The sequence below is a fragment of the Podarcis muralis genome, chromosome 9, assembly GCF_964188315.1.
Source record: "Podarcis muralis chromosome 9, rPodMur119.hap1.1, whole genome shotgun sequence".
Lineage (NCBI taxonomy): Eukaryota > Metazoa > Chordata > Lepidosauria > Squamata > Lacertidae > Podarcis > Podarcis muralis.
The window spans coordinates 2716837-2738846 of NC_135663.1; the positions used below are offsets into that span (position 1 = coordinate 2716837).

The 22010-nt window shown below is 48.6% G+C and overlaps 2 protein-coding genes across 2 annotated transcripts in view; one reads left to right on the top strand and one right to left on the bottom strand.

Moving 5' to 3' along the window:
- Positions 1-14527, bottom strand: LOC114603774 (C-type lectin domain family 4 member F-like). Its single transcript, XM_077933710.1, has 7 exons — positions 14405-14527; positions 10096-10203; positions 6342-6449; positions 5305-5403; positions 3895-4046; positions 2555-2667; positions 1-709 (listed from the first exon to the last, which is right to left on the bottom strand). The coding sequence occupies exons 1-7, from the start codon at positions 14451-14453 to the stop codon at positions 571-573; spliced, it is 768 nt and encodes a 255-aa protein (XP_077789836.1). The 5' UTR covers positions 14454-14527; the 3' UTR covers positions 1-570.
- Positions 11847-22010, top strand: part of LOC114604621 (uncharacterized) — a 17939-nt gene continuing 7775 nt past the window's right edge. Inside the window, exons 1-3 of the mRNA XM_077933708.1 lie at positions 11847-13218; positions 18336-18503; positions 20473-20580. Coding sequence (XP_077789834.1) covers positions 18338-18503; positions 20473-20580 — 274 coding nt within the window. The 5' untranslated portion in view covers positions 11847-13218; positions 18336-18337. The remainder of the gene's footprint in view (positions 13219-18335; positions 18504-20472; positions 20581-22010) is intronic.

The window sequence follows — 22010 nt, forward strand, 5'->3', positions numbered from 1 at the left end:
ACATTAGGAAGAACTTCCTGACAGTAAGAGCTGTTCAACAGTGGAATTTGCTGCCAAGGAGTGTGGTGGAGTCTCCTTCTTTGGAGGTCTTTAAGCCGAGGCTTGACAACCATATGTTAGGAGTGCTCTGATGGTGTTTCCTGCTTGGCAGGGGGTTGGACTCCATGGCCCTTGTGGTCTATTCCAACTCTATGATTCTATGATTCTAATCCTTTTTATGGGGTAGGGGGCACAATGGCCCCTAAAAGTTTGGGACTTTGGTACAAAGGCAACTCTCAAACTGATTGCTCGACCTGCTTTTTCCGTCTGGCAAAAGTCCATCAAAGGAAGCCTTGCCTCCTCCAGGCCTTTAAAGTTCTGACACACGGATTGGGGGAGAGGAAGAGGGTGGAGGGTTTTCCTGCAGTGTTCCTATCGATTAAGAAAATCCGGCAGTCATGGGGCTGGGCCTCTCCTGGAGTGACAGCTGCTTATGAGCTTCTGGAGACCTTTGGTTGTCCTCTGCTGGATCCAGAACACTGGGTTCGGTGGCCCCTTAGTCCTGTCTCAGAAAGGCAGTGGGGCATCTGCTCAGGAGAAGACCTTCTCACAGAACCATTTATAGTTGTACGTGCAGCTGACGTCGTTCCAGTGTGTTTTGAAGTGAACACAGTCTTCCTCGTGTTGTGGTGCTCCATGCCAGTTGTCTGGTTGTCCTTGTCCCCAGAAACTGGAAAAGAAGGCGAGAGGCTGTGATTATATAGCTGGCATGCTTTTAAAAAAAACCAAACCGTATTTTTCGCTCTATAAGACGCACCAGACCACAAGACGCACCTCGTTTTTGGAGGAGGAAAACAAGAAAAAAAAATATTCTGAATCTCAGAAGCCAGAACAGCAAGAGGGATCGCTGCGCAGCGAAAGCAGCAATCCCTCTTGCTGTTCTGGCTTATGGGATAGCCGCGCAGCCTGCATTCGCTCCACAAGGCGCACACACATTTCCCCTTATTTTTTAGGACGGAAAAAGTGAGTCTTATAGAACAAAAAATACGGTATATCTTAGGGACGCAGGTGGCGTTGTGGGTTAAACCACAGAGCCTAGGACTTGCCGATCAGAAGGTTGGTGGTTTGAATCCCCGCGACGGGGTGAGCTGCCGTTGCTCGGTCCCTGCTCCTGCCAACCTAGCAGTTCGAAAGCACATCAAAGTGGAAGTAGATAAATAGGTACCACTCTGGCGGGAAGGTAAACGGCATTTCCGTGCGCTGCTCTGGTTCGCCAGAAGCGGCTTAGTCCTGCTGGCCACATGACCCGGAAGCTGTACGCCGGCTCCCTCGGCCAGTAAAGCGAGATGAGCGCCGCAACCCCAGAGTCAGCCACGACTGGACCTAATGGTCAGGGGTCCCTATATGCATGCAGAGCAACAGATTCCTTGTTGGCCTCTGTCTGTATTGAGAGACAACGGAGTGCACCTCTGCGGCTGAAGTCAAACCGCTATGTTAGCAGCACCAGAGTGACCCCCCCAGGATGCAAGCCTGGGCCGCGTGTCTGGAGGTCCTGGGCTGCCCAGACGACAAGACCCCTCTCTTGGCCCTGCTGATGGAGTCCAAAGGAAAGCACAGCAATACTTTTGGCAAACGCTTGGCTGTAGCATTTGCTGGAAGGAGGGGTGCAAGGCGCCAGCCAACCATCTTACGGACTCCACTTCAGATTTGTGCAGAGTTTACTCCTTGGCCTTTTCTTCTCTGGAACATGTCCCACAAGGCACCAGAAGTTTAGAACCAGAGTTTTCCTTCTCTTAGATGGGCTGCCTTCCCAGGTGGATGAGCCCCATCTGCCCCTCACTTCCCTCTACAGCAGGGGGCTGGTCCACTGTCCCTCAGACCTTGTGGGGAGCCAGGCTATATTTGAAAAAAAAAAATGAACAAATTCCTATGCCCCACAAATAACCCAGAGATGCATTTTAAATAAAAGGACACATTCTGCTCATGTAAAAACAAGCTGATTCCAGGACCATCCGTGGGCTGGATTTAGAAGGCGATTGGGCCGGATTTGGCCCCTGGGCCTTAGTTTGCCTACCCCTGCTCTACAGCATGTGCAGAAATAGCCTTTTTGACAGTTGGACCCACTATTAGTCTCGTCCGTTCAATTCCCAGAGCCTGTCTTTGCAAGTCCCTAACTCACTGAGGGCTGGAGACCCATCAGCTCCCCTCTCCTTGTTTAGCCGGCCAGTCAAAGCCATTCCTGGGGTGTGGCCGCTGTCGCATGCTAACACATTCTAGGAGCCACAGGTGAGAGCTGAGTGCGACCAAAGGTGGTCAAGCTATCCCAGAAGAAGGAGCATGATGTGTCCCTATTAGTCAGGGTCCCTATTACTCAAAGATCCCTATTGGTCAGGGATTATCCTTCCTGAATTTGTTTTGTTTTAGGAAATCACAGAGTGGCACTTTTCCAGGGGTCCCCTGGGACGGAGGAGAGGACTATATGAAAATGTCTGTTTTGTAGGGGCACCTGAAGTGAAAGAATACAGAAAGCCACACACTGTGTTTTCTTCTTTTTTAAAGAGCTGATCAGACCCACCTAAGCTTTTCGTTGTACTTTGTGCCGTCCACCCAGGTCCAAACGCCTTCTGTATTTTGGTCAGAGAGTCCAATCCAAAAGTGCTGATTTCTGGCTTCCCTGACAAGGTATTCCTGCAAAACAGTTTGTCCAAGGTTGCAGAGAGAGAGAGAGAGAGAGAGAGAGAGAGAGAGAGAGAGAGAGGGAGAGAACTAGGCTCAGGGACGGGATACCATTCTCAAATCCTGGCTCAGCAGCAAATGGCCTTTGGATTTGCAGCTGGGCAGCTTGATCCTGTGCACATTTACTCAGAAGTAAGCCCCACCCAGCTGGGACTTTAGGAATCAGCGAGTTGTGCCTACCCCCTTCTGTGCAAAGGACCCTCAACTCTAGGCATGCCAACTGACCAAGAAAACAAACCCTTGTGTCTCTAGCAGCTGCTTGCTGTGCAGAGAGCAGCAGCAGCTGCTTTTCCTAGGAAGGGGACTGGCCTGGTAATATTGGCAGGCGAAGTTGCTGGCAAAAGTGCAGGAGCAGAGGCCAGCAAAGAAGGTGGCAGTGCAGTCTTGAGGCGGCTGCTTGGGCCAGGAAAATGTTTCGGGCCAGCCCAGGTGTTGGTGTTTTTGTTAGGTGAGCAGGTAAATCCAGGTGTTTTGAAGTGTGTGTGCAGGGCTGTCTTAAGCATATGTGGCTCCGGGGTGCAGAGATCCGTTCGGCGCCTCCCCCAGGTTGCCCAGTCCCAGGTGCGTAGGAGGGCGGAGCCAGCTGGCTGCCTCAGCGACTTGCTGGTTTGGTCACCCCCACACTCACGGCACAGAGCCGCCTGCAGCACAAGAGCCCACCACGGCACTCCAACCAACGGACAGGCTCTTCCCTGGACTCAACTCTTGGATCCCGGACTCTCAGCCTGGTGCCCAGGTGCCCCGTGTCGGCATCTCCGCTCGGCCAAGCTGATAAAGCTCATCTTCCTCCGGCCGAGTCCTTCGGAATCACCTCCGTCCAATAATTAATGACCTGAGCCTTTGATGAGGCCTCAGGCACATTCCCGTTCAGCAGAGTTTCCAGCACAGGGAAGTGATGAGATTTATGGCTACATCGCTATGCTTTATTTCTTACTACACAGACAGCAAAGAAAAATACACCCTCTTTCTATGAAAGCAGAGAGCAACTGAACAACAAAGGAACAGGAAACCAGTAAACATCACATCCGTCTCCTGCCTCCGTGAGACTTCCAACAGCCTGGAAGGTCTCTGGAATGTAAACAGAGCCTTTGACTCTAAGCAGCTGCTCAGTGGCAAACAGAAACTAACACCCCGCACTCCTAGCGCCTATGGGTAAGATGGCCCTGTGTGTGTGCTCACCATCTCTTCCTTTGACGTGATGGAGACCAGGTGTGCCCCCTGGGCTCTACAGGTGTCCTCAGCTTCCTGCCAGGGCTTTGCCTTTTGGGAAAAGAAATAGACGCTGCCGTTGTAAAACTTCCAGCCTGTGGAGAGCAATGCCAGGAGTTCCCCTTTGGGAGAAAAAGAGGGAGTGAGTCTCAGGAACCCTGAACTGCAGGAAAGGCTGATTGGAGGTGTTGGATCTGAGCATCGTCTGTTCGAGGATGTAGCATGGGTGTCTAAAAATAGGGAATGGATGTGTGCTAGAGAAGGGATGGGGGCTCAAGCATGGTGTGTGTGCATAAATATTATTTATGTATTGCGTTTATAGCCATCTTCCCCCCCATTCAGTTCAAGAAGGAGCTTGTCATGCAGAGGCGTGAAAAACCACAGTTCTTGAACATTCTTACTTGTTCATTACATGTACAAGGTGTGACCGGAAAGTTCGGTGAATGGTCACGGAAATCGGACAGTGAGAAATATTTGAACATACATACCTTAAAGGTAAAGGGTAAAGGGACCCCTGACCATTAGGTCCAGTCACGGACGACTCTGGGGTTGCGGTGCTCATCTTGCTTTATTGGCCGAGGGAGCCGGCGCACAGCTTCCGGGTCATGTGGCCAGCAGGACTAAGCCGCTTCTGGCGAACCAGAGCAGCGCATGGAAATGCCGTTTACCTTCCTGCCAGAGTGGTACCTATTTATCTACTTGCACTTTGATGGCTTTTAAAGATAAGATAGCTGCTTATTTCCTTGACATCTGATGGGAGGGCGTTCCACAGGGCAGGCACCACTACCAAGAAGGCCCTCTGTCTGGTTCCCTGTAACCTCATTTCTCGCAATGAGGGAACCGCCAGAAGGCCCTCGGAGCTGGACCTCAGTGTCCGGGCAGAATGATGGGGATGGAGACGCTCCTTCAGGTATACTGAACCGAGGCCATTTAGGGCTTTAAAGGTCAGCGCCAACACTTTGAATTGTGCTCGGAAATGTACTGGATACAAGAAGGAGATTCTGACTAAACATCAGAAAGAACTTTCTGATGTTAAGAGCTGTTCAACAGAGGAACAGACTTCCTTGGGAGGTGGTTGCCCCAGGTCTGGCCAGGAGGATCGCCATAACTCAAGTTGGGGTGGGGACTTGGTTTTGCCCTTGCAACTTTAACTGGATCGTGATATGCAGAAATCATGTGGCAAAGTCCTTTAATTGAATAAGGACCAACATTGCCACCTCCTAATATGTTTCAATTACAGGAGCAGTAGGCATTTAAGAAGTTGGCACCGCTTATGTCCAGAACCGGAGATGGTTTGGGATGCTGACTCCCCTTGAAGGAAAGGTGGGATTGGAAGATTTTGAAAGGTGGGATTGGTCACTGATTTTGACCCCTACTTACTGTGACGATTCTGGATAGCGGTTTTTGACGCACTGACATTCCCCAGGCGGGTTTGGATCTTGTAGAAAGCCTCAGAGATGTTTTGGAGCAGCTGAACACCTGGAAGGGCAGAGTTCGGTGTAGTGTCAGACCAAAGTGAGCTTTGTGAAATGGGAGACTAGGAGAAAAGTGTCAGGAGCTCGTCCTACACTCGAGTGTCTCCCTGGCAGAGACACATGCCTGACTGGCATGTTCTCTCCCTCCTGGTCGATCGTTCAGGAGCTTCAAAGCTTTCTTCAGCCCGAACATCACAGCGACCGATGCGAACAGATACCAGCACACTTAGGGATCCACAGAGTTTGTGCAGCATGTGTAACAGACCTCAGCAACTCAGCATTTTGGCTAATCTACTTTATTTACATATAAACACACACAGAGCACTGCAACATGGCTCCCTCTCTCTCTAGCATCAGACAGCAAAGAGAGAAAGAACAAAGGACAACAGTCCCACTTCACAGAACACAGTAACACAAACATCCTGTCTCCGTCACTTCCCACTCTGTGGAGTCAAAACATATACCGTCATGTGAAAGACAACAATCTCATGACTGCAATCACGGAGCAGGAATTCTAACAAAAAGTAACGTTTTCATAAACTTCTCTCTGGCTAAGAAAATCACTGAGATGCAGTGATTCGGGCAGCTGCACCTGTTGAGTTTCTGTTTAAAGGCACAGGGTACTCTCATCAGAGAAAAAGTTTGTTCCCTATCCCTGAAGGAGGTATTTAAAATCTTCCAGTTGCTGGAAACTACAGGAGAGGAGAGTGTTTGTGTGGCCTATTATCACAGCCTCAATTTCCCAGCTGTAAAAAGGGCACAACAATAACCTACCGTACTTTCCTAGCTTGGCTGTGAGGACAAACACTTTTCATTATGCAAATTAAATGACGAAGGGCACAAATCATCTGGAGGAAAGGAAGGGAAATGATTAAAAATAGGAACCCTTCCCATCCTCACATACTCTGAGGGTTGTCCTCATTTCTGGGTTTTGCAACTTACTCTCAGATGCTTCCGCTGGTGAAAGAGAGATATTGCTGAGAAACAGGGAGGTTCTGATCTTCTCCATCGCTCCTTCGATTTCCTGGAGTTTCTTCTCTTTCTGGGAATCTACAAACCATATGAACATCGTAAGAGCATGCTGGATCGAGCCAATGGCCGACCTGTGGGAAACCCACAACCAGGATTCGAACACAAGAGCAGCACTCCCCCTTCTTGTGGTTTGTCTAATATTATTAGACAATTATTTGTCTAATAATCCTTTTTAAAACACATCCAAATTGGTGGCCATCACTCTTTCCTGTGGCAGGGAGTTCCACAGGTTATCTGTGCGCTGCATGAAGAAGGACTTTCTTTTATCTGCCCTGACATGGCAGACATGCAGGATTAACTTCCAAATAAAAGTGCCAGCGAAGGCAAGAAGTGTGAAGGGGGCGTGCAAAGTAGGAAATCCAAAAATCTGAAAATGCTGAACAGATTTCAGAGTTTGGAGTTTTGCTCAGAACTCCCTGCTACCCCTTTTCTTTTTAACAGGGTCAGAACTTTTTTTTGTTCTCCTCCCAACTGCAGCAGAGGCACAAACGGAACTGCGTCGGCCCACAATCCATTTGAGTATCCTTGCCTCTCCTTCCTGCTGTTTTCGACCTGCCCTGCCAAATTCTAGATTGTAAGCTCCATGGGGCAGGGACCTATCATTCATGTTCTCCTGCAAATTCCCATGTACATCTAGGGCAGGCATAGGCAAACTCCGCCCCTCCAAATGTTTGGGACTACAATTCCCATCATCCCTAGCTAACAGGACCAGTGGTCAGGGATGATGGGAATTGTAGTCCCAAACATCTGGATTGCCAGAGTTTGCCTATGCCTGATCTAGGGAGCCTTGCAGTATATTCTGGGATGTTACAGCCCATCCCTGAGCATGCCTCTTGAATACCAGTGGCACTTTGGCCCTTCCAAGATTTCCTTCTGTTAGTCTTCCAGGCAGCCAGGGGCTGGTGGCATTTTCTGCAGGCCAGCCAACTCTTCCCTATTTAGATAAAATCCCTTCCTTCCCCACCATCGCGTTTCAAGGCTAATTTCCCTCCCACTTGGAAAAACCTCACCTTTGCTCTGGTTCTCTCATTTTTGCGGGGTATTTTCAGGGGTGGGCAGTGACCAGCATTTAGCTTTTAATTGTCGGAAACAAAATCTGCCCTTATTCCCTTATGGGGGACACAAGAGCCCTTGTAGAGTCCTTTGTAGGTTCTCCATCGGTAGGAGACAATAACAGAAGCCAACCAGAGAAACTCCTAAACAGCCTCGGTCCAGTATACCTGAAGGAGCGTCTCCGCCCTCATCGTTCAGCCCAGACACTGAGGTCCAGCGCCGAGGGCCTTTTGGCGGTTCCCTCCCTGCAAGAAGTCAAGTTACAGGGAACCAGGCAGAGGGCCTTCTCGGTAGTGGCACCCGCCCTGTGGAACACCCTCCCATCAGATGTCAAAGAGAACAACAACTATCAGACTTTTAGAAGACATCTGAAGGCAGCCCTGTTTAGGGAAGCTTTTAATGTTTGACAGACTATTGCATTTTAATATTTTGTTGGAAGCCACCCAGAGTGGCTGGGGAAACCCAGCCAGATGGGCACGGTATAAATAATAAATTATTATTATTATTTTTATTATTATGAGAAGCAAAGCAGCTCGTAAGCCTGATCTTTATTGATCTGTTGCAACAGGGTGCTTCCCTCACACGCAGGAAAGGAGGAGGACCCAGAACCAAGGTGTGCCTGCCTTTATATAGACATTTTAAATTGCCCACCCTGGAGTCCAAGACCACCCCCAAAAACATCATATATAGATCACAGAAGGGGTGTAGCTCAAGACCCCCCCTCCCGATACATCATATCTACATCACAGAAAGGGCGGTCTACAACAGATATCTGAGTGCGTTGTTTATCTCCTGTCTGGCAGGTAATCTGATAATGCCTTATCAGATGGTAGTCTGGCCATTCCTTTGAGATGGTGATTACCCAATTCCTGAGACAATGGGAAGGTTCCCTCACCCCCTCCCTCCTTGCAGAGAAAACATTTGGTCAGTTTGGGAGTCAAAATGGTTTCAGGATGGTCTTCCTGTGCTGCTCCAGACATGTGGTCCACATATCTATGTACGTGCTTGGTTGGTACATTTATGAGCAAAACAGGGTTACGAAGCTAATCCAAAAAGAAACACCCCCCAAAAACCAAGACACAGAAGAAAACAATGGCATGGCCCTCCTTCCTTATATCAAGGGCACTACAGATAAAATTAGCAAAATCCTCCATAAACACAATATCAAAACAGCCTTTTGCGCCAACCAAAAAATAGCCAATATCCTCAGAAACCCCAAGGATAAAATCCAGTTGGAAAACCAAGGGGTCTATGAAATACCCTGCAAAGTCTGCCCAGCCACGTACATTGGACAAACAAACAGACGAATAAATGCACGTATCGCAGAACACAAGAATGCCGTCAAAAAAGAAGAAAAAACTTCCTCTCTTTTCCAACACATGAAAGAAACAGGACACGAAATTAATTTTGCAGATTCCAAATTGCTCTCTAACATGGAACATCACCACAAGAGAATAATCATGGAAGCCATCGAGATAGAGAAACACCCTCACAACATGAACAAGCGTGACGACACATCCCGCTTGCCAGACATCTGGAAATTAGCCCTCCCCACAAAAACTGACACCAGATCCAGAGGCACACAGAACGCCATCACCAATCAACCACACCAGACCCAAACCCAGACCCTCTCCACAGATAAATTACAGACACCATCCAGTAGCCAAACCATGGTGGCACCTCCGGATGCTGCACCCCCCTGCAATCCCTACACAGATCTGGCTGGCACAGGCCACAAAACCACAGCTCGCCCCTATACACGAAGCCAAGCCAGAGCACAACTAAATGCAGTACAGCCATCTTCTCAGAAAAACTCTTCACAAAGTTCAAGAGGTCAAGACACAAAGGCTTTAGCAACTAATCCACACCTAATGACCCACCTAAGTGGTACTCAGGATATCACTCAAGAAATCACTCAAGATATCCCTCAAGCAATTAAGGAACAAAAGAAGAAAAGGCACACTAGCCTGGGAACTTCCTCTCTGCCCAGAACATTGGAGGCTATACACCACACCCCTCAACAGTATTTATAGGAACTCAAACACTGAGATCCTGCTCTGTTCCAGTAACAAGAAGCCGAAAGCACCAGCCTGAAGATGACGAGTGAGACCTCGTCGAAACGTCGCCTAGACACCCCAACTTTTACACGGGAAGACACCCGAGGACACCAAAACCTGCATTCCTGTACCCGTGAAAATCTACGAAAGCAAATATATATATATATATATATATATATATATATATATATATATATATATATATATATAAGACCTTAAATTTGTTATTACTTAATGGAAGCCTGTGTGTGATCGCCCGAAGCAGCAAAATGGTGGTGTCATTCTGCACGTCCTCAGAGGCACTCTTGCCACCCATTGGGGCCTGGACAGATGTAATTGAGATCAAAGTAGGATGCTCTCACCGACGAAGGGCGTTTGCTTTGCATGCCTCTCCAGGTTGGGCTGAGAGAAAGAGAGACCCGTGCTTGAAACCCTGGGCAGCTGCTGTCAGCCAGCGCAGATAATATGCAGCTGGATGCACCAATGGTCAGGTTCTGGATAAGGGGCCAGAGCCTTGGAGATCAGGCACAGTGGAAACGCGTAGTTGTACTTACAGAGAAGGGCCATTGCAATGAGGGAGGTGGCCAGCAGTAGCAGCAGCAGGGTCAGGAGCGTCACAATGATGGTGGTGGAGATGTCTCTCTTGCGAGATGGAGAGGAAGCTGAAGGAGGCAGAGGATGGTGGGAAAGATTAAAATTTCATTCCACCCCCTGCTTTCTCTTAAACGTGAGGCTCCAGGGGACCACGACCCCACTGAGGCAGGTAAGGTTTTACGATACGATACAATACTCTTTATTGTCATTGCCCCATGCAGAACAACGAATTTTTTTTTTTTGGGGGGGGGAATCTACATAAATCATTCAAAACCAACAAGCCTGCTATCCCAGCTATCCCAACCTGGTTAGCCCCCTAAAAACTCTGATACCCCATTTTTAAATACAATATACTCCCATAGAGACTCCTTACACTGCGTTTAAAACCAAAATCGCATTTGGGTAGAAACCGCTTCTCAGGCGGCTAGTCCTAGTCTTTATAACCCTGAGCCAGTGTGGTGTAGCAGTTAAGAGCGATAGATTTGTAATCTGGGGACCTGGGTTCGCTTCCCCGCTCCTCCACCTGCAGCTGCTGGGTGACCTTGGGCCAGTCACACTTCTTTCAAGTCTCTCAGCCCCACTCACCTCACAGAGTGTTTGTTGTGGGGGAGGAAGGGGAAGGAGATGTTAGCCGCTTTGAGACTCCTTAAGGGGCGTGATAAAGCGGGATATCAAATTCAAATTCTTCTACCTTCTTCCAGAAGGCAGAAGCTGAAAGAGATCATTTCCGGGGTGCGCACTATCCTGCACTATCTCTGCAGCTTTCTTATGGCACCTGGAAGCGTAGATTTGATCCAAGGTGGGAAGAGTGCACCCAATTATTCTCTCCGCAGTCTTTACAATCCTGGACAGCACTGTTTCTTGCCTGCCCTCCATCAGCAGGTCCCGGGCAGTGCAGGTTAGAACCATACCATTAAAAACAAGCAAAGCAGTTTACATAAAACTCAATGGAAAAAAACCCTGAGGGGCTGAGTAGCACTGAGTGGTGCCCCAGTGAAGAATAGGGATTGGGGCGGGGAGAGAAATCCATGTATGGTCTTGTTGAGATTCCTCCATTGCAGGGGGTTGGACTAGACGACTCTCAGGGTCCCTTCCAACTCTACAATTCTATAATAATAATAATAGTAATAATAATAATAACCATAATAATAATTTATTATTTCTACTCTGCCCATCTGACTGGGTTTCCCCAGCCACTCTGGGTGGCTTCCAACAAAGATTAAAAATACATTAAAATGTCACACATTAAAAACTTCCCTGAACAGGGCTGCCTTCAGATGTCTTCTAAATGCCAGGTAGTTGTTTATCTCTTTGGCATCTGCTGGGAGGGTGTTCCACAGGGCGGGCGCCACCACCGAGAAGGCCCTCTGCCTGGTTCCCTGTAACCTCACTTCTCGCAGGGAGGGAACCGCCAGAAGGCCCTCGGAGCTGGACCTCAGTGTCAGGGCAGAACGATGGGGGTGGAGACGCTCCTTCAGGTATGCTGGACTGAGGCCATTTAGGGCTTTAAAGGTCAGCACCAACACTTTGAATTGTGCTCGGAAACATACTGGGAGCCAAAGCAGGTCTTACAGGACAAGTGTTATGTGGTCTCGGAGGCCGCTCCCAGTCCCCAGTCTAGCTGCCGCATTCTGGATTAGTTGTAGTTTCCGGGTCACCTTCAAAGGTAGCCCCATGTAGAGTGCATTGCAGTAGTCCAAGCGGGAGATAACTAGAGCATGCACCACTCTGGTGAGACAGTCCGTGGCCAGGGAGGGTCTCATCCTGCATACCAGATGGAGCTGGGAGACAGCTGCCCTGGACACAGAATGGATCTGCACCTCCATGGACAGCTGTGAGTCCAAAATGACTCCCAGGCTGCGCACCTGGTCCTTCAGGGGCACAGTTACCCATTCAGGACCAGGGAATCCTCCATACCTGCCCACCTCCTGTCCCCCAGAAACAGTACTTCTGTCTTGTCAGGGTCCAACCTCAATCTGTTAGCCGCCATCCATCCTCCAACTGCCTCCAGGCACTCATAATTCTATGATACTGTACTATGATTCTAGTTCACATTTAAAGCCAATCCCCCCCCCCCCATCTAATTCACACTTCCCAAAACAATATGAGAAGTGAAAGGAGGGAAGAGTGTTCTTGGGCTCAGATCCTGCCTGCATGTTTCCCACGGGCAGCTGCTTGACTGCTGTGAGGACAGGATGCTAGGCTGAGGGGGGGGGGACACCCCCCTTGGGCCTGATCCTGCAGGGCTCTCCTTATGTGCTCTTATGAGATGCGTTTGAGATGGAGTTGCTCTGGTCCATTGTGGGACTGCACTTCATTCTGCTTTTAGGTTCATACGCTATGCAAATCGGCAGTCTATAAGTATATACTTTTGAATAGAAACAAATAATAAATTCCCCACTAAAAAAGAAAGAAAAAACCCCCATCTCTGGTCCCTTTGGAAAACACAACACAAAGGAATACAGAGAGATAAAGAAACACAGATCACGCAACTATGCAGTCAATTATATAGAACTTCCCAAAGACAAAAAATGTCAAAAATATAACATAATATAAATGTCTTATTTTTTACATTTTGTCTCTAGTCCATTTGCAGGTGTGTTCTGCAGTGTGTCTCGCTTGATGCCTGGTTTGGGTGGGGTACACGAGTTGGTGTGGGAATCAGGCGGGAGGGATGTTTCTTAAGAGCTTATTTATTTTCATCTGTGAAACTCTGCAAGCTCTGCAGTTTCACAAGAGCTTTATTGCAGATGTTGAGTTCCACCCCATCGTTTCTGGCCATCTTTGCAGAGGAGGATGAGAGTCCAGCAACTGCATCCCGCAGGAGGACCGTAGGTGTGTGTTTGGTCCCCCACCTCACCCCCAGCCCCATATTATGGATTAAATTCAACCTTCACACAACAGGAAACCACTGTGGACTCTGGGGCACTGATAAGCAGAGAGGAAGCAGGATGTTGACAAGCCCATTCTTGCAAAAGATGCCTTGCACCAGACTTCGCATCGGGCACCGGCAATTGACCTAACGACGCCTTACATTCCTATCACCGGACCCAGGACTGGCTCTCAGGATTGCGTTGCCACAGGTAAGAGCAATTGCTCAGGTAAGGCAATTGTCCTCCACAAGGAAAGACACTCCCCACAAATTTACCAGATGGATGGCCTGATCCAGCAGGGTCTTCTGATATTCTGGTGCCTGGGGAATTTCAAACACTGCAAGGGGCAAAGAGGAGCAGACAGACCTCCCCCCCAATATCCCCCACTTTGATATTCACTTTGGACAAAGGTGCATTACAATTCCTGCTGGATCAGGCCAGAGGGCTCCCATTCATCCTGGTCTCACGATGCCCCAAAGGGACCTGGGTGCAACAGCAACACTCCCCAGAAACTGGTGCTATTCAGAAGCACTACTGCACCCCAGAGCGCAGTGATAACATAGCCATTGCAGACCCTCCAAGTGTCCCTATTTTCCAGGGACCATGTCAGATTTACAGAAGCCTTCCACATTTCTGATTTGATCCCAGAATGCCCTGCTTTTCCCTAAAAAAAGGTAAAGGGACCCCTGAGCATAAGGTCCAGTTGTGTCCAACTCTGGGGTTGCAGCGCTCATCTCGCTTTATTGGCCGAGGGAGCTGGCGTACAGCTTCTGGGTCATGTGGCCAGCATGACTTCTGGGAAACCAGAGCAGCGCACGGAAACACCGTTTACCTTCCCGCTGGAGCGGTACCTATTTATCTACTTGCACTTGACATGCTTTCGAACTGCTAGGTTGGCAGGAGCAGGGATTGAGCAACGGGAGCTCACCCCGTCGTGGGGATTTGAACCGCCGACCTTCTGACCGGCAAGTCCTAGGCTCTGTGGTTTAACCCAAAGCACCACCCGCGCCCCCTAGGACGTCCCTATTTTCATCGGAGAAATGTTGGAGGGCATGGAATAGGATGTCCCCAAGGATTTCCCCCCCAGCTGGAACTCGCTGGAACTGAGTTCCGGCACCTCTCAGATGGGCACCATTGCCATTCAAAGAGAATGACAGAGGTGTTCATGAGTTCCAGCCCCGTTTCCCTTAGAAAAATAGCAATGAATGTCCTTATTTTCACTGGAGAAACGCTGGAGGGGATGCAATTGTGGTTAGAAGCCATTGATAGCCTTCTTCTCCATGAAACTATCTAATCCGCTGCTGTAATGCCTTTGCTCCCCCAGACCAAGCCCCGATTCAAAATGTGAGACATTTCTTAAAAGGGAAGGGAGCCTGTCATTAAAGTGTGCCCTTACCACCGACTTCAAACTTCGTTGTATTCGCATAGATGATCTCTTGCGCCATCCTTCTCTCGATGCCACCAGCCTTGCCTGTTCTTCTCTAGCTGTTCCCTCTAAGACAAACGCCTTTCTATTAAGCCTTTCGTTCCGGCCTCCTGCTCAGCTGTCCCAGCTGCCACGCCCCCTGGCAGCCAACCAATCGGGCAGAGGCTTGGGGGCGGGGTTTAGCTGCTCAAATGCGGCCACGGCAGCACTGCCCTCTCATTATGCTGCTGGTTTTCGTTGGATCACGCACGCACCCTCCCTTTAGTTCATTGCTATGTTTTTGACCTTGCCATGGACCTGCGGTTGGTCGCCTTGGTTGTCCAAGGGGCCTGGTAGGAACTGGCAAATTGGTACTGGCCACTTGGTTTTTCGCCTAAAAGGTAAAGGTAAAGGGACCCCTGACCATTAGGTCCAGTCGTGGCCGACTCTGGGGTTGCGGCGCTCATCTCTCTTTACTGGCCGAGGGAGCCGGCGTACAGCTTCCGGGTCTTGTGGCCAGCATGACTAAGCCGCTTCTGGCGAACCAGAGCAGTGCACGGAAACGCCGTTTACCTTCCCACTGGAGCGGTACCTATTTATTTACTTGCACTTTGACGTTTTCGAACTGCTAGGTTGGCAGGAGCAGGGACCGAACAACGGGAGCTCACCCTGTCGTGGGGATTCGGACTGCCGACCTTCTGATCGGCAAGACCTAGGCTCTGTGGTTTAACCCACAGCGCCACCCGCGTCCTGGCTTTTCGCCTACCTTGTAGCAAATCGTCACAACTTTTTGGGTATTGGCGGTTAGGCATTGGAATATGTTTGTGTATTGGAGGGCAGGATGTGGCCATCCCCTACCCCTCCACTTTTTGGGTATTCCGTTAAAGGAATCCGGTGGTTTGTGGATCCTGTCCAACGCCCTTGTTGTATTTGCATCAACAGGCTCCTTCTACTGGTGGTTAACCCGATAGACTCACCCCTTCCTGAGGGGGTGGAGTCAAGCTCTGTTGTTTTATCCAATGCCTAAGGCAATATCACTCACATGCTGTAATCAATAAAGTTGTGGCCTTTTTTTAGCCTATTAACCTAATATACTGCGTCCTTGTGTCTTTCTTATCCTCAAGTGGTTGGCGGGTCCTCGACTCACAACTGTCATGCTGCCAGAGAGAGGCTTGTGGGCTTTGTGGTTAAAAACACAGTGACTTTGCAACTTTGCCGTATTGTTTTTAATATTCGGTTGGAAGCCGCCCAGAGTGGCTGTGGAAACCCAGCCAGATGGGCAGGGTATTAATAATAATAATAATTTGTAAAGAAACCAGAAGCCTTTTTGTTAGGAATAACAGGAAGAGAGATTAATAGAAGGGACTATAAACTCTTTCAATATGCAGTAACAGCAGCAAGAATATTAATGACCCAAAAATGGAAACAAGAGGAACTACCGGCACTCGAAGAGTGGAGAATGAAACTTATGGATTATGCAGAACTGGACAAAATGACTGGGAAAATTAGATATCAAAAGGATCACAAATTCATCGAGGACTGGGGAAAGTTTACGGATTATCTGAAAAATATATGTGATGCACAGACAACATTAGTCGGTTTTAAAGAGGCTTTGTGACTGTTAAAGATGTATTGCAAAAAAAAACCCTGAGACGGTAAGTTAGTATTAACTGGCAATATAAGAAATGGAAAATGCATTATGAATAGAAAATATGGATGATTGGTGGAGGAGCTGGTGGAAGTACAAAAACTGGAAATTTGAGAACAGGATTGTGTTGATTAATTGTGTTGAGTAAAAGAAAATTTGATTTTGTTGATTAATTGTGTTGAGTAAAAGAAAATTTAATAAAAATTTATTTAAAATATTATTATTATTATTATTATTATTATTATTATTATTATTATTATTATCATCATCATCATTCTGGGATTTCACTTGGCACAAGGCTGGAAGTGGCATTCAGGGACACCTGGCTTACTAGCAGTGTGTGTGAAAAGGATCTAGGGGTCTTGGTGGACCACAAGTTGAACACAAGTCGGAGGGTCACAGCTGGGGTCAGAAAGTTGATGAGGAGTTTCCTGGTACCTTCACCTACTTAGATGCCAAAGACTGCTGCCTCACAGGCCCAGCGCCATCACAATCTGCCTTACCTTTCAGCCACAGGTGTGCTTGTGATGGTGAATGGTGGCAGGGCAGGGCAGGCAGCCAATCAGCAAGAGGCTTGTGTCACAGGGCTGCTGCTTGCACCATCCTGGGAGGACAAAGGAAGCGAGTATAAGACCGTGGGAGGGAGGCATAAGAATCCATGGGAAATATAGAGCAGAAATAGCGTAGGGTTCAAGAGAATCAGACTCGGAAGAAGAGCAAGGGAAATCCTTGACAGATAATCTGGAAGGGAATCCTCAAGTGAACCACAAGCAGAAGGTACAGTAGTTGCCTTGACACTACAGCAGATTATCCAATGTTGGGAAGATTTTCTTATGCCAGGGTTGCCATCCATCCAGAATTTTCCGGACATAGCCGGAATACCGCAGTCGGAAGCAATGTCCGGGCAAAGAATCGCAAAAAAAATGTCCGGGAAAATCTGATCATATGGCAACCTATGTCACTAGTGTTGTTTTCGACTATTTTCCTTTAAAAATAGCTCAGAAACCTCTCTCTTTTTTGGGGTGGGGGTGTCAATTTTGCCCAAAAAGCTCAACAACCTTTGTGTACGGATGTTCACTTTTTGAAATATGGCAACCCTAATTTAGGCAATCCCTGATTTTTTTTAACCTCAGCTCTCCATTACTGGAGGGACGCGGGTGGTGCTGTGGTGTAAACCACTGAGCCTAGGGCTTGCCGATTGGAAGGTTGGCAGTTCAAATCCCCGTGATGGGGTGAGATCCCATTGCTCGGTCCCTGCTCCTGCCAACCTAGCAGTTCGAAAGCACGTCAAAGTGCAAGTGGATAAATAGGTACCGCTCCGGCGGGAAGGTAAACGGCGTTTCCGTGCGCTGCTCTGGTTGGCCAGAAGTGGCTTAGTCATGCTGGCCACATGACCCGGAAGCTGTCTGCAGACAAACGCCGGCTCCCTTGGCTTATAGAAAGAGATGAGCATGCAACCCCAGAGTCGTCCGCGACTGGACCTGACGGGCAGGGGCACCTTTACCTTTACCCCATTACTGGAGCTTAAACTGTTCCCTTTCCGCAGTGAATGTCATTATTTGAGAACTTAAAAGAACAGTTAAAATCTGTTAGGCAACTGCCCCTCCTTTCCCACCTTCTCCAGATGATTCTGAGCCCCACCCAAGATTTGCCTCCTTTGAGACCCCTGTGGTCTCCATTGCATCGCAACAGATTTGTCTGAATTTGAAATGCAGTATCAGCCATAGGGACGCGGGTGGCGCTGTGGGTAAAAGCCTCAGCGCCTAGGGCTTGCCGATCGAAAGCTCGGCGGTTCAAATCCCCGCGGCGGGGTGCGCTCCCGTTGCTCGGTCCCAGCGCCTGCCAACCTAGCAGTTCGAAAGCACCCCCAGGTGCAAGTAGATAAATAGGGACCGCTTACTAGCGGGAAGGTAAACGGCGTTTCCGTGTGCGGCTCTGGCTCGCCAGAGCAGCGATGTCACGCTGGCCACGTGACCCGGAAGTGTCTCCGGACAGCGCTGGCCCCCGGCCTCTTGAGTGAGATGGACGCACAACCCTAGAGTCTGTCAAGACTGGCCCGTACGGGCAGGGGTACCTTTACCTTTTATCAGCCATGAATCGCAGGTGTGACTGCCTGTCGCTCAGCTACCACCAAATGCTAGGGGGTCCCTCTGCCTATTGTGTCCTGAGTGCAGCACCCAAATCCCTGAATAGGCAAAAGGCAGGGGGCCTGATGATGAACTTTCCCCTCGATTTGTTGTCTTCATGGGTCTTTCTTCCTTCTTGCCATTGCAGCCATGGCCCCCAAGAAACCACCAGCACCAGCAAAGCCGGCGGCGGCAGCACCACCTCCAGCACCAGAACATGCTGGCATGACACCGCAACGTTTAAAGATGATATGGATGTGCATTGGTGGGACGGTATTGGTCTTCGGTACCATAGCTGCAGTGATGGGCTACCTATGTAAGTTCAACTCTGTCTCCTGACACACACCTTCCCCAAGCTGCTCCTGAACAAACTGTGCCGCTTGGTTTCTCCTGCTGAAGGACAGAGGGTGGAACAAGGTGCCCTCGCGCAGTGAACAGGGGAGGAGGGCTGGGCACAGCTAAGATGCGTCTGTTGGCACCCCGCACCCGGCAGCAGGCTTGTTGAAGGGGCCCTTAGCATGTACAGACACTCCAAGCACCCTTGTTTTCCAGGGCTGGATCTACGCTGAACTTTTAAACGTTATTAGAACGATATTAGATACTTTGTTCTAAAACGTCACAGGACATACTGGTACAGTCATACCTCGGGTTGAAGTAGCTCCGCAGTGACCCAGAAGTAATGGAGCACGTTACTTCCGGGTTTCGCCGTTGTGCATGCGCAGACTCTCAAAATGACGTCATGCGCATGTGCGGAAGTGGTAAAACGCTACCTGCGCATGCGCAGATGCGCAGTCGCGTCTTACGTTTACTTCAGGATGCGAACAGGGCTCTGGAATGAATCCCGTTCTTATCCAGAGGCACCACTGTACATTAAATAACACCTCTTACCTGTTTTTTTGTTGGTAACAATGCAGTTTGCCTATTGCCTGGTTCCTGGTTGCTCTGCAGGAACCTCTGGCATCAAATTTTAATAACACATTGTTAACATTACAAGCAACACGTAATGTGTCCATCTATGTTATGAAAAGCATTCCTTAATTCTTCCTATTTTTATAAACCATGAGTGTATATTAATCACGGGGACAATCACAGATTTACAGAAGCCGTCCCGATTTCTGATTTGATCCTGGAATGTCCCATTTTCCCTTAGGACGTTTTTATTTTCATTGGAGAAATGTTGGAGGGTGTGCCGTTTTGTGACCCCCCCAAGCCAAGGAGATAAGTAACTATACAGCCTTCCGTCAGCTTCGGCTGGTGGCTCAGCTACGCCCCTATGTGGACAGGGAAAGCCTAACTACTGTTGTCTAAGCTCTGGTAACCTCAAGGTTAGATTACAGTGGTACCTCGGGTTAAGAACTTAATTTGTTCCGGAGGTCCGTTCTTAACCTGAACTGTTCTTAACCTGAGGTACCACTTTAGCTAATGGGGCCTCCCGCTGCTGCCACGCCACGACCACACGATTTCTGTTCTCATCCTGAAGCAAAGTTCTTAACTTGAGGTACTATTTCTGGGTTAGCGGAGTCTGTAACCTGAAGCGTCTGTAACCTGAGGTACCACTGTACTGCAATGTGTTAAATGTCAGGCTGCCTCTGAAGATGGTTCGGAAACTTCAGCTGGTGCAGAATTCAGCGGCCAGGTTGCTCACCGGAGCAAGGCGGTTTGAACATATTACACCGATCCTGGTCCGACTGCACTGACTACCGATTAGTTTCTGGGCCCAATTCAAAGTGCTGGTTTTGACCTATGAAGCCTTAAATGGCTCAGGACCACAATACCTCAAGGACCGCCTCTTTCCATATGAACCTACCTGGACCCTGAGATCATCTTTTGAGGCCCTCATTCGTGTGCCTCCTCCTCGAGAGATACAGAGGCTGGCAACATGAAAACAGGGCCTTCTCTGCAGTGGCTCCCCATCTATGGAATGCTCTCCCCAGGGAAGTTCGCCTGGACTCTCCTTCCTTGGAGGTTTTAAAGCAGAGGTTGGATAGCCATCTGTCATGGATGCTTTAGCTGAGATTCCTGTAATGCAGGGGGTTGGACTAGATGGCCATTGGGGTCCATTCCAACTCTATGATTCTGTGATCTCAGGCTGGGTAGCTGGTAGAGAGCTTTGCAGGAGTCTCTGAAGAGCTACTACCTGTTGAGAAGACAGTCCAAGGCTTGGTGGAACACAGCTCAACCTCTGAATATGGCAGTTTCATGTGCTTATTATGGGGTTATTGGGGGGGGGGCAGTTGTTTGGCAGCTGGAAATCTGAGTTCCCGTCCTTGTCTTAATATCTTTAGATAGCAATATGCTAGCGGAACCACCCCATCACCTTGAACCGTCGTTGAACAGACTCAGAAGCTCAATGGCCGCTTCGTACAGACGCCCTAAGCTCAATTATGGAAATGGTAAGTGGGATAGGAATAACTGTTTATTTCCAATTCCGGTTTCGAAATGCGGGGTGCGGCACAGTTTCCATAGCTCTGAGGACTGAAAAGAAAAGGCGGAAATCTCCTGAAGATTGTTGTTTGTTGTTTAGTCGTTTAGTCGTGTCCGCCTCTCCGTGACCCCCTGGACCAGAGCATGCCAGGCACTTCTGTCCTCCACTGCCTCCCACAGTTTGGTCAGACTCATGTTTGTAGCTTTGAGAACACTGTCCAACCATCACGTCCTCTGTCGTCCCCTTCTCCTTGTGCCCTCCATCTTTCCCAACATCAGGGTCTTTTCCAGGGAGTCTTCTCTTCTCATGAGGTGGCCAAAGTCTTGGAGCCTCAGCTTCAGGATCTGTCCTTCTAGTGAGCACTCAGGGCTGATTTCCTTCAGAATGGAGAGGTTTGATCTTCTTGCAGTCCATGGGACTCTCAAGAGTCTCCTCCAGCACCATAATTCAAAAGCATCAATTCTTCGGCGTTCAGCCTTCTTGATGGTCCAGCTCTCACTTCCATACATCACTACTGGGAAAACCATAGCTTTAACTATATGGACCTTTGTTGGCAACTCCTGAAGATACAGATGTGGAAGTTTGGCTAGCCTTTATAGGGAGTTTGTGGGTTCTTTGTATATAGAAATACCCACCATAATATCAAATCATGATAGGATGTTCCCAGGGCTTCCCCCCCCAGCTGGAGCTCACTAGAACTGAGTTCCAGCACCTCTCAGGTGGGCACCATTGCCATTCTAAGAGAACGAGGGGAAAATTGATGGTGAGTTCCGGTAACCCTTTTCCTAGAAAAATAGCACTTATTCTTATAATTTAGATATAGACCCCCCAACTTCCTCCAAAGGAGGTCAGAGCAGCGAACATACCAGCACTAATATTTATTGACAATGCTAGCACAACTGAAACTTCTTAATAACAGTTTAAAACAACCTTCTAAGGAAGGAATGTTGCATTTGATTACATCCCACAATTGTAACATAGTTATCCTGGAAAAGGTTTAAGTTCTTTGCTGATATCCATTTCCCCAAATATTTAACCCCCCTGTTTTAATTCTTGTAATATTCTTGAGTCTTTCTTTTGCCTGTGAGTCTAGATTTTTAACTATCATTCCCCCCTTCCCCTTATTTATATAGAATCCTGCTAAGTTGCCAAATTTTGTTATTGTTTCTATTGTTCTTGGGACACTTTCTATCAGATTTTCCAATGTCAACGCAATGTTGTCCGCAAGGCTTTGACTTCGTACTCTCTCAGCCCAACCTTAATTCCTGTTATTTCATCATTTCCCCGTATTTCTCTAGTTAACACTTCCAATGTTGGGATTAACAACAGTGGAGACAGGGGGCACCCCTGCCTTGTCCTCATTACTGGGATTTCAGTTGGGGGGGGGGAGGGTATTTC